The sequence below is a fragment of the Limanda limanda genome, chromosome 21 (assembly GCF_963576545.1).
Source record: "Limanda limanda chromosome 21, fLimLim1.1, whole genome shotgun sequence".
In the NCBI taxonomy this organism is placed as follows: domain Eukaryota; kingdom Metazoa; phylum Chordata; class Actinopteri; order Pleuronectiformes; family Pleuronectidae; genus Limanda; species Limanda limanda.
The window spans coordinates 7,112,560-7,125,339 of NC_083656.1; the positions used below are offsets into that span (position 1 = coordinate 7,112,560).

Sequence of the window (12,780 nt, forward strand, 5' to 3'; positions counted from 1 at the left end):
GACTCCATAAAGACTCCATCATGAAAACAGGCGGCTACTAGAATAACAGAACCAAAAGTCTAGTGTTTTCAGCTCAAACCAAAATATCATGAACAGCACATAACACCTTCCCTTATATATATGTATGTCTTTCTTGTCAAAACGGGCCTCCCTTCAAATCGCCCCGAGCGTTTCATCAGGGCTCCATCACAAGTGATTACAGACCGGGTGACAGGCGGCCCAGAGACTGGCTTCTGATCGACGTTACTTCAACTCGGTGAATTTCAGTCATAACATTGAAGGTGCAGCTCTCATTTGACCTCTGGGTTGCAGATGAGAACTTTTGGGAACAAAACGACAGACTTTAAATGCTTCCAGTTCTGTTATGAAACAGACGATCGGCTTATTGGGGGATGGATGGAATGTGTGTCACGTAACCGGCACCTTTTTGTTATTTTCGAGCATTTTTACACCTAACTCGTTTGGTCCAGACTCTCAGACATTTGCAGCGTGAAAACACTTTTTGGAATCGCTCAGACTTTTGTACCAATTGCAGGACATTGAGACGGCATTAAATAACAGAAGAAGAAAAAGGAGTGGATGCAGCTTGCAGGATCGCTTAGCGTTCACCTCTGTCGATACGATATTTGAATGAGGAGGAAGTTAATTTAGCACATTGGAACTAGTGTCGAGTGGTGATTCCAAAATGATATTATAGAAGCAATGAAATCTACTAAATTAAGGGTAACTACCTTTCAAACTCACAACACACTGACCTCAGATGTGCGCCCGTCTAAAAACCAAAACCAAGCACAGGTAGACACAGCCCACGTAGGTGATGATCACAGGACATATGCCCTTGTGTATGTCATACAAAATGTGTGTGTGTGGGTGTGTGTGTGGGTGTGTGTACTCACAGCTGGCACTGGTCTCCTTTGATTCCCTTGGTGGTGCAGAAGCACTTGCCAGTTAACACCTGGCACACGCTTGCATGACCATTACACTTGCAGGCTGGAAGGGGCAGAGAAACACAGATGGAAAATAAGATGGGGACAGAAATGGAGCATGTCAGAGAGAGAATAAAGGCAAAGAGGCATCACTGGTTAGATAACACGTAGCTGAAAATGTGGATAAAGTCAAACATATATATATATGTGTTTGCTTGTCCTTGTGTGTGTCCTGAGGGAACAAATAAAAACAACCTCTCCCACAGTTATTGCTATAACAGTTTCCCATTGTTTGCCGTGTTCGTGCTAAGCTAGGCTAGCAACGTTTCATCTGCTGCACTGAGCACACCGACATGAAATTGCTATTGATCTGGGTGAGATGGTAAACAAGTGCATTTTCTCGAAAGGGTGAGTGAACTTCAGAGATCTGAAACACGATGGAGAAAAATGGACTCCAAAAAAATTTGACCTTTTGCTTTCAATTCGCTGCCAGTTTCTTTTAACTTTCTCACAGACTGAGATGTAAGGATTCTCTTTGAGTATGTTTCACACCAAATATGGTGTTTTGTAAAATGCCTCAATTAAGACGGATTACGCCTTTAGATAAAAATGTGAATGAATTTGCATATGTTCTAATGTAACAAAATGATTTGGGGTCATTTCGTCCTCGGGCTCCGAAACAAGGGGAAGAATATTCCCATCACAGAGGATCACCTGTGTCGTTTCATTTTACAGGTTATGGTTATAGTCTATACATTAACAGATGGTACCTGAGACCACAAAGCTCCCAGATGTGTGTGTGTGTGTGTGTGTGTGTGTGTGTGTGTGTGTGTGTGTGTGTGTGTGTGTGTGTGTGTGTGTGTGTCCCATCTCTGACAATGAACAGCCTACATGTAATTTCTCAGGAATGCTATTCATGAATGGGACAAGTGTCTTCTTGACAACGCTGTGTTAGCAATCTTCAGTCAATCTGCAATTGATTTCATAGAGAGATTTTATTTTTTATTTATTGATTAATACAGATTTAATGTCCATTTAAACTCATTCCTTAATAGGAATTAAGATTTGGGATGGATGCTAGATGTCGTCACTCGAGCAAATTTAGACGCAGATAATAAATCTCATTATTACCTCCAATGAAACCTGAAAACCACATAATGGAAATTAGCATAACAATCAAGTAATCATTTTATCTGTCAAAAAGCTCTGTGCGACACGTCTGCTTGAGAGTTTTCATATCCCTTAATCCAAAAAAGCATACAGGGTGTGTGCATGTGTCTTTTCTGTCCACAGGGCTCTGAGTCCAATGAATGAAAACCCACAGTAACACGAGAGGTGAGTGTTCGACCTTCAGCTTCACCTGCAGTTCCCACAGTGCACCACATCCACTCTGTACCCACAGGGAGTGTTTGTCCAGACAACACAGATTATCTTCACATTTCTATTATATATATCTATATTCACTAGCAGAACCAAAAATGAATCTGAATAGACAAGAAATCTATATAAAAACACATGGTGCATTATTTCCATTCCACAAGTCAGACAATTTGTCACTAATTCTAATTAACACACAACAGTGCCCTCTATGGTTGTGTTGCTGTAATACTGAAAGTTTATCAAACCACATACTAGTTAGAAAGCAGTAAGTGGATGATTTTATTCTTAATTGTGGTTCAGGGGCCAAAAAAAGAAAAAAGAAAAGATAATTTCAGATGTATTTGTTTAAACTTGAAGTTGATTATAACAAAAGTACAGTTGAGAGGGAAAAGGTGAAATAATCTGTTGACTGCTGACACCAAAACAGAGACAAGTAAGTCGTGTGTGTGCAGAATGTGTAATTTGTGCGGCGATGCGACACTCACCCTGGCATTTGCCGCCATTGGTGGGGTCCCCATGGTAACCAGGCATGCAGGACTGGCAGTGAGGACCGGTGGTGAGGTTACGGCACTGTTCACACACGCTGCTGTTCACACAGGTGCTGTGGCCGTTGCACTGGCAGGCTGAGGATGGAAAAACATATCAGAGCGGGTTTCACAGCGGAGGGTGTGCAGAGAGCAACACAAGGTGGAACAAACAGGGATTTGTATTATTAATGAACTGGGACAAGACGAGGAGATTCTGCCAGCACACTGTCACAGTCTTTATCCGTCTGCGGGTCACATGGGCGACTGTTTCACGGTTGTGTCACACGATCGTACAAACAGTGTTGTTGTTTTTGCTTTTAGTGGCTTGTGTCTTCTATGTCACGTTGTATTTAATAATTATTTATAATCTGAACTGCCTTTAAAGAAGTGTACATTTGATGAAAAATAATATTTAAAAATAAAATGCTTGTTTATGGTACATTATGTGGCACTTCATAAATTACTACAATTAACCAGACATTATTTTTCCACCTCCGACATTTGCATGACAATAACTGTAATTCAGTTCTGTGAAGCTCGGCATGAAAACAACAACATATATCTTAGGAGGGAAAATGTCTTTCTGAGGAAAAAGGGAGTAATGTTTATTTCATAAAATAAAATAAAAAAATCAATATCACGGAGGCGCATGGAGACGTAAACCAATATGTGGCACAATATCACCAAGATCCTTTAAATACGACTTCTACATTGTATGAATATTAACAAAATGAAATAAATCTCCAGATTTTTTACACATTAAATGATAAAAACTAAGCAACAGACCACTCCTCACATTCTCAAATTACAAACAGCGGTGGCGTATTTTATCATTTAACATGTCGTGGTTGCAGAGACAGATGAGAGCATTTATACTAGAATAAGGTTTCATGAAGTCAGCAGGGAGGGATTAGTTTCACGGGGAAACTGTAACAGGAATCCTTGATAAGATAATCTTTTTAAACTGAAGATGTGACAGTCGATATTTCCCTTATAGACACACTTAGGACACGTGATGGGTCATTTCAGTAAGAGGGACAGGAAAAGGAGGCCTTACCAGGGCAGTGAATGAAGGCCCACTCGTAGCCTTTGTCTTTGGGGCAAATGCCCGGCTCCAGAATCATGTCGTGGGACTGGCCTTGTTTGGCTGTTCTCTTCATGGGCCCCCGGTATGAGCCCTCCATGCACAGACCCTTCCCGGTGCTGCTGGGATCTCCGCACCAGCCGCACTCGGGCTGTTCCAAGCACTGGGAACACGTCTGCAGGCCCGAACAGTTCTGAGCTGGAGGAGAGAAGAAACTTGTGTTAGATTTCTATACAGCAAGTTTTGTGTTTCGTTGCAGTTCTTGTTGCCTCTGTTCCAAAATGATTTAACCTCCCCAGAGTCAAAGTATTTTATCAGCCACATTTATCCATTTTGTTTTCTTCATTGCAGCATTTATTTTCCAGTCACCTTGAGACTTCCAGCTCCTGTAAAAATTCGGCAGCCGCAAATCCTATGTTGCAGAAAGCAAAATCCCGCAGGATGTCGCTCTCAGGATTATTTTGTAGGATTTCGGCCCATTCGACGCTCACTCTCAGTCATTTCTTATCCTCTACAGGAGCCGCAGATTAAGGCGCTTCGATGCTCTTTGTACTGTGACACAAAATGGTTATCTAGTGAGCTGTCAGGACAACAGATTTGAGAGCCGATAAGAGGATAAGAAACAGGTCTCCAGCCTTACACGGATGATGGAGGGCCCCAGAATGAGACAGAAAACATGTCGGAGCACCCGGAGCCTGTGAAATGTTTGTGATTTAAGAACAAAGTTCAATGAAAGGTTTAAATGTGACATGTGAAGTGGCACCTTGCTCCGAAACTCATGAAACCCACGCGAGCGAGGGAGCGATGCTGTTTTCGCCGGCTGGGGGATGAAACTTGTGGGGCCAGCAAATTGCTTGACAAGTTTCAGTGTTGCCTGCCAGACAGACACTTTAGTGGAGAAAATGTCACCACTCTTTTAAGGAGACAAACGTTGAGTGCTTTTACCTCGGTTTATGTCAGACAAATCTCCAGCTATTCCGCTAATGGATGCGAAGCCATGACAACGCAGGAGCAATCAGCGCAAAGTAAGGCCATTTAAGTTTGTTTTGACGACAGGCCGAAAGTGGCACATTTCTCGGGGAACATACCATTCTGAGAAAATAAGTAGCTGGATGGGGACTTGTCTCGCCACAACACAAAAGCAAGTCGAGATCCGTAATCTACCACACAAAACAGAGCGCAGATCTTTAACGTTGGATTCTGACAGATTAATCGGTAAGCGTGCAGCATGCACCACAAAATCTGTTGCTATAACATTAATTGGATGGTGGTCGCGATGGCGGCCGACCAGCTGAGGACGTCTCGTTTCATCCAGCTTAAACAGTTTTCACCAGCCAGACGGGAAAAAAAACCTCTGACAAGTCTGAATGTATTTACGGGGGAAACTTCCAAGGCCATTTTCACACGTAAATGGATTTAAATTCAAATCTGTCTGCAGCTGCAAATTACATCTAAATGTGACTTTTGAGGTTAAACTCTACAATGTCAGATTTTATAGGATCTGTTTATTGAACTTCCTGTTGCATTTGCTTTACGCCTCCTGTCTGGAGGACGCTTCACTGCTTGCAAAGTTGTTTTTAGCTGGATTGTATTGCACCAAGACGACAAAGATCATTGAGCAAAAGGACAATGTCCCCACTTTGACATATGGTTTTGCATTTCCGAGAGCAATGTGACCAAATATCATTTTTGCACTTGACACATTAATGCACCTGTAAGTCAACCCTGAGACTGTAGTATGCAGAGTGACATGCAAAGAATTTAACGCCTACAAATGCAGCTGTGATGCTTTTATTTCATGGTCACTTCTGTCAAAATGTTCACGTTTTTTTCTCAATCTTAGTTTTTAGAGACAAAGATTTTTGATCCATGATGGAATACGATAGTTTAGGATTAGTTTGCAGTAAATGATAATAAGAATCACTGCAATAAAATCTACTAATAAACCAATGCCAAGGGGTTGACCCAGTTTTGACAGCTCTCTCCAGGCTCAAGATGCACCCTTCCATCACTTGATCTTCTAATTCTTCTTCTCAATTTCTCAATTAATTATTAGAAAGATTATCTTATCTTTCTTATTAAGAATAAGACATTGTCAGATAATTGTGAAATATGGGCAGTACAAATCCCTTTAGTGTGTTTACTTTGATTTATAGACAGTTTAAAAAAAGCCAGAGATAAAGTCCTATTAGACTGGAATAGATTTCTGTTTTAGATTGAAATTTGTCATCAGCACATCCAGAAGAAAAACAACAGAAGAGAACCAGCCAGCATTCACAAACAAACGCGTGGAGAGGGTCACATTGCACATTGAAAACAGTTCCTGTCAACGTCTGTGGCTTCAATCCCATTAGTCACATTGCACAGTTAAGAATAGTGACGCCTTTAGAGATGAAGGACTTCTTGAATGCATTTCGAGTTGCCAAAGCGATTCTAGAGCGCCTCCTGGAGTCCGAGGGCTGAAACTGTCTGAAAGCACGCTCCTGCGCCTTCTTCGTGAAAGAGTTAATCAATTAACAGAAACATTTCAGCAACAGTGGAGTTGGTTTAGGGAGCCAGAGAGGGCCAGTTCTAATATAACAGATTAAATCAAGGAGCGAGGGAAAAACGCTTCGAGGAAAAAGGGAAAGTCAACTTGACCTTGAATGTTTTGAATTCTGTCTGAAGCAGATGCAGCTTCGGGGAATTCACCTTTCTTGACCCGTGCGGATGAAATCGAATGGACAGTGTGTTCCCGGCACAAATGCTCACGTGTCTGGTGTGGTTTTTAAATGTAGTAAGACGTGGCTATAGAGAAGCTTTTGATTATTAGATGAAAGCCGTAAATGAAATGTGATTTCAAACAAGAAATCAACAAGGTTCCTCTCCTGCCACCTCAGATCTGCAAAACTAGATGATTCTCTACTGAGAGTCTCAAATATGACACAATCTGTTCCGTCAAAGTGCCCCTAGAGGCAGCAATACTAAAGACTATTTCATCCTGGCTCTGTGGTTTTAAGTGCGTTTATGCAGCACACTCAGCCACGTGCTCGCGAGGAGGAAGGGACTAAGTGGGTGATTGAAACTTTGTTCTGTCTGACTTTGCCCCTTCACATTCACTCTCGAACTGAGGGAGAAGAAAATACGGCGAGAATTTAATAGGACAACTTTTCTCCGTCCTTCATGCCAAAAAAGGGACAAATTCCACAAGACAAATATCCACACGGCACAGAAAAACCCTCGGTGTTACCCAGGCAGCGGCAGACACGAGGAATTTCAGACTTTACCCTTGGGCTCCCTAAATTTGTTACTCACTAAACTGATCAGAGATGCTTTTACGATCTGACACGACTGCCGGTATAATTCATACATCACGCAGCAACAACAGCATCGACCTGAGCAACTAAACCGACCTCCAGATAAAAGGGGCCTCTCTGATCAACTTACCAATGTGCAGTGGAAATATTGTTTCACCTCTGCGCGTGCCCATGTTCACTTCTGGATCATCGAGAGAATAATAATGGAGGCGGTGCTTTGTTGCAGGGTGTTGATCTGTATCGTGCCGCAGTGACATTTTGTTATTGCTGCTTGTTCTCTATTCATTGTTTTGTCCTTTGTGTGTTTCTTTGTCTATGGAGCGAAGTAACTTGTAATCTGTGTGTTATGAGGAATGACTAGTTATTCAAACAAATGTGCTGGATGAGTTGGCAACAAACTGTTCAATAATCTCAAGCCCTTTAGTGTTAATATCCATTGTAATTACAGAATTCATTCTTTCTGCAGCAGAAAGCCACGTCCTCCTTCCGCCTCATCACGCTGTCTGCTCCTGATGACGTTATCACGTTTCATTACGTGTGGTGCAAATGATAATGCGAGGTGGCGGGAGGGGAGCAGAGGAAAACTGGCATTTCTTAAAAAGTATTGAGAAACCCTGTCTTCACGTTTCAATATTTAGAAATCTTTCAGATGAAAAGGTTTAATGTGTTTATTCAGCTTTTGTACTTTTTAATTTCTAAAAGAATCTCACTTCTTTTGGCATCGATTAGGATTTATTGTGTTGTGATATGAAGCCTTCGAAGATACGACAAGACTGAATTTTCCGGTGGCAGAAAAGGTCAAATGCAAATATAGGAATGTCACATTTTAAGTAGCAGAGATGCATTTGTGTCTTCCTGACCTCTAGGAAGGATCCTGACCACCAGGATGAGAGCCACAGATAATTCAAATCATTCTGAATCTATAGCTGTGAACTGACTGAAGTCATTCATGCGATACCACATATTAACATGTCAATTACATAACATACAGGACATTCAATTAAAACCATTAATATTGACATTACTGTATGTGCAGTGCAGGCACCAATTATACTCTCCCTTTCAGTTTTCCTGGAGCCACCCCCTGAATCAGTGCCCTGATGCATGACTCTTTTTAAACTGCTTAACTCCACCTAATGGAACAAAGTCCATCTGCAGCAGGGTCAGCGGGGAAATCTAACAGTTGGGGCGACTATATGCGAGAGTAATTGGCCATTACAAACCCAAAACAGCCTCCAAAGCCAATCATGGGAAACTAATACCGTTTTCCCGCAAACACAAACAGCTTCCACCTTAAGCCGGTTTTTCCTCCCATAACCTTCCCTCTCTCAGTGATGAATATTGACTGCGAACAGAAGCCAATATGGGAAAGCTTAGTGCCGGCCACTTTAATGCCAGACTATAGACTTCAAAAGGAAGCCGGGTCTAGATTAAGTTCAGTAAAAGAGACTTACCCAAACAATCTCCAGTCTGCCACTCCAGACACTGGCCATAGGGAAACGAGATGACGTAGGCAGTGGAGTCCACACAGCGCTTGGCACTGCCGCACCACATGCACTCCATGGCCTGGCTGGTGCAGTTGCCACAGTTGGTGTGCAGCGAACACGGCTTCTTGCAGGATGGACGGGTACTCTGATTGGGGTTTCCTGTACAGGGAATACACAAGGATGATGAATGTATTTTACCAATCAAGTTGTAAGTCCTCTGTGATGTTAACGTAGTCTGGGCATCTCACCAGCTGCTTTTTCACAAATGAGGCCTCGGGCTGTGGCGGTGCATGGATTGGCTCTCAGGCCTGAGACCAGCGGCTCCTCCAGGTAGGCACAGAAACCAGAGTCGCTGGGTTCCCCGGGCAGCCAGCGCAGGCTGCTGTTGGTGAACGGGGACATGTCCTCCCAGCCCCAGTACGACACGTTGATTTTCCTCAGGCCGACCCAGGGGGACAGTCGCTGTGGAGACACGACAAAAGGTTAAACAAACAAAAAGGCCCAGAGAAAGAGACTGGGGATTTAAATGCAAGATAAAACATTTAACTGCGTCTCCCTTTCTGCTCCATCCTGTCACTTAATGATTTCATAGTAATTGCATTTACAAGTGGAATCCAAAGATGGTATTAAAAGTTCACAGATATTATTACTTATAATGGGAAATGTCATGTCAAGTTTCTGTATAGAACAAACAAACAAATCCTTCTGATAAGAGCAGATTTATCAGAAGAGTCAAAATTATATTTTACAGTCTTATTATCCTACTGGGCAGACTGGACCTCCCAGGGGGAAGCACATCATAATATGGCTCCTTAAAAAATGGGTTATCTAAAATTAGTTTCATCACTGATTTTCATTAATAGGTTGTTATAATTGTGCTTGAATCTAGATTAGAAAACAGAAACATGTAATGGAATCTGGATGCTTTATTAAAAGTAAAGAATACAAGCAAATCCAGTCCCGGCAGTGAGGGACTTAGACGGTTCTCATGATTGTTCCTACAGACAGTGAGTCATCTGACCCTCTTTTGTACATAAGCAGAGAGAAGAAACTGTGACTAACAAAATGTTTGTGTAACGTAAAACATTTCATAACAAAAGAAAAACAGAGTGAGTGTGCGCTTGTCACAGTCTGACTCATTAGGTGCAGCATCTCAGAGACAAGTTTATGTAAAGTCTGGCATTGCTTCTACTTGTAATTCTGTAAAAGTCAAAAGCAAACCGTGCAGTTTGTTTTTGTCAGCCGAAAACTGCACAAGGTAAATGCAGGGTCAGGAGTAAAATCCCCTCAGAATTCATAACGCAGATTTACTGACAGACGCAACCAGCAGATAACCTTGTCCTGTTCTCTTTGCTTATTTTTTTTACCATTTCTTCCAGATCGAGCTTCTTGAGCTTCTTGAGCTCCTCGAGTACGAAGTCCACTTGTTTGGAGGTGGTGAGCGATGCGATGTTGCCGTTCAGGTTCTTGCAGTAGTGCTGGGCGTTGTCGTAACTCTCGCGGCTGGAGTTGATCCTGAGGCAGGCCTCGCCCACCTGGCTCCAACCCTCACTGCACTGTTGGGCTGGAAGAAAGAGGAAAGGTGATGTCAAAACACACGGAGATATGTTAAATGTTATTAAGAACATAGGCCTACTCTCCTATTAGACCATTAAATCAAAACATTAGTTAATTATGTCCTTATGTGGACTGTAGACGGAGGATTAGTCGGAAGACAATGTCACGATTCGATTTGATTGAAAGATAGATAATCGATGTTAGTCAGATCGCCCAATCCTACTTCATAAACCACAGTCATAAATATGATAAATTAAAAGGATTATTTCAGATTCAGTCCATTTGAGATGAGGGAGCAGAGGATGCGCGATGTATGAAAGCTCCTTTTTTTAAAAAACATTTCTTTTACCAAGAGTTTTCAGTCACATAACATTTTTAAGTTGGTCATATAAGTCATTCCTAGCAATAAAATCAATGAATGTGTTTGAATATTCGCTTCAGGTCTGAAGGTCAGTGTTGTTGTGCCTTACAGTTAATGCAACAACATCAGAGACTGACCCTTTTTCTTGTATACGAGCGAGAACTGAATCCAAAGCATTCGATAAGACAGTGTGTGTAGAAAGCCTGTGACTCTTTTTTTGTTTTACCAGGCAAAGCGTGACACTCTGGCTGGTTCTGGTCCCACTGACAGTTGAGATTCAGCGAGCAGCTCTTGCAGTTGGCGAGCTTGCTGCACACCTGCTCGTTCCGCACCGGACACTCGGTGAAGTTCTTCACGTTCTACAACAACAGACGAGAGAATAGAGGAGACAGGAGGACGATTAACAGAAGCTTTACATTTGTGTTCTCATTTATTTGTCAATGTACATAATAAAAAAACATGGTCCTATTTGTCCTGTGGTGCAAGATGTTGTGAGGACAGTATGAAGTAATGAGATCAATATTTTAAAAATATCTAATATCCTCAGCTCACAAAATCCATTGGAAAATTGTAAATGTGTGCATGTGTCTGGGTGAGTGTTTCCAGAGCTAAACACAAGAGCAGAAGTGCTCTGCCGCCTCCTGCTGGATCACTCACAGATGTGCAATTGCTGATGGCAGAGATACACTTTTTGTCGTCACACCACTGGCACCCGTTGGTGTTGGCTGTACAGCTGGCACAGTCCGAGAACCGGTAGCACCGCTCGTCCACTGTGACTAGAAAGAGACAGAGAGACAGAGAAAAGAGTGTTTGAGTTTGTATCTGGTCGAATGGTTCTAAGCCCTCGAAATATAACTTATATTTGTATAATCCCAGTTTGAAAGTAACCAGTAACACCAGTGTCCTCATAGGAGTGAGGAAAAGCAGATGGGCTGGGAAATTATAATCATGCATTTAAAGTCGACCATCCGTCATACTTCACAAAGGGATTATAAGGAAATTATTTGCTCTGATATGTGTTGTTGTCTTCCTCACCAGCTTTAGGGGGGCAGAATTGGGAAGGTGTGATGCTCCCATTGGCCATGCTGGGCTCCCAGGGGAGACAGTGGCCTCTGCTCCAGATGCAGCGGACCCCTGGCCCGGCGTTCACGCACCCTTCCTCTGCCAAAAAGGCCTGGCAGCTCGGGGGTCGGTAGACGAGCACGTCGTTGAGCAGCACTCCGGAAAAGCCCCCAAACAGATACATGGACCTAGAGAGGAAAAACACACGGAAAGAGAAGCTGAATAAAACTGTACAACACACAGGTCAGGATGAAAGTTCATTTTCAGATCTGCTGTAGTGGTCAGTTTCGGTCTCAGAGGAGATTCCATTAGAGAGACTCACCCATTGCTGACCACAGCAGAGTGACCGAAGCGGTTGACGTCTCTGTGCAGGTCTGGTTTAGGCAGGAGCCTCCACTCGTCACAGGCTGAGCACAACAAGAAAACAGGAAAACATACAGTGAGTATCTGTTTTGCCTTTGTGTTTACATGTTATTCACAACATTTTCCACAATTATAATCACTGGTTCTACTGAGACTAAAGTGGATAATTATGAAGACACAGAGGAAGGTGATGATGAAACCCTAACCCTAACCCTAACCCTAACCCGCAATGTGTTTTTTTAATTATAGCCTTAAAACATGAACAATAACATACACATAATAAGTATGAAAGCAGTTCAAGCTAACTGATCACATTTAAAAATGAACTGCTTGCAGTAATTTAATGTCTAAGAGAGTAAATCTAATTAAGTCAAAATTTGATGAAGTGACAAGAGAGCATTTTAAAGTACAATAATAAAGACACTCAAAGAGGCACTGGGGAACGTTGTCAAGAATAATGAGTCCTACCGATGTCGTAGGAAAGGAAGTCAGCGGAGAAACACTTGGCCCCGTTGCTTAGGGAGGTGTCGTTGTGTGTGTTGCCACCGAAGAAGAGCAGCGTGCCGCTGAGGAGCGCAGCCGAGTGCAGGTATCGTGGAAAACCGCTCTCTCTCAGGATGAACCTGGAACATAAAGCACGACAACAGTGTCAAGGACGAGCTGACGAGGACACGGCACGCAGTGGTATATACACAGACCGGAGTACAGCATGAACTAAGACAGCAGAACACTCTATG

At 42.6% G+C, this 12,780-nt stretch overlaps 1 protein-coding gene across 1 annotated transcript in view; it reads right to left on the minus strand.

Annotated features, from left to right (window-relative positions):
- Positions 1 to 12,780, minus strand: part of atrnl1b (attractin-like 1b) — a 53,467-nt gene that overhangs the window by 30,757 nt on the left and 9,930 nt on the right. The window contains exons 10-20 of the mRNA XM_061094428.1: positions 12,512 to 12,666; positions 12,003 to 12,087; positions 11,654 to 11,868; positions 11,276 to 11,394; positions 10,845 to 10,977; positions 10,068 to 10,264; positions 8,949 to 9,162; positions 8,668 to 8,859; positions 3,891 to 4,115; positions 2,792 to 2,929; positions 897 to 990 (exon numbers count right to left, since the gene is read on the minus strand). Coding sequence (XP_060950411.1) covers positions 897 to 990; positions 2,792 to 2,929; positions 3,891 to 4,115; positions 8,668 to 8,859; positions 8,949 to 9,162; positions 10,068 to 10,264; positions 10,845 to 10,977; positions 11,276 to 11,394; positions 11,654 to 11,868; positions 12,003 to 12,087; positions 12,512 to 12,666 — 1,767 coding nt within the window. The remainder of the gene's footprint in view (positions 1 to 896; positions 991 to 2,791; positions 2,930 to 3,890; positions 4,116 to 8,667; positions 8,860 to 8,948; positions 9,163 to 10,067; positions 10,265 to 10,844; positions 10,978 to 11,275; positions 11,395 to 11,653; positions 11,869 to 12,002; positions 12,088 to 12,511; positions 12,667 to 12,780) is intronic.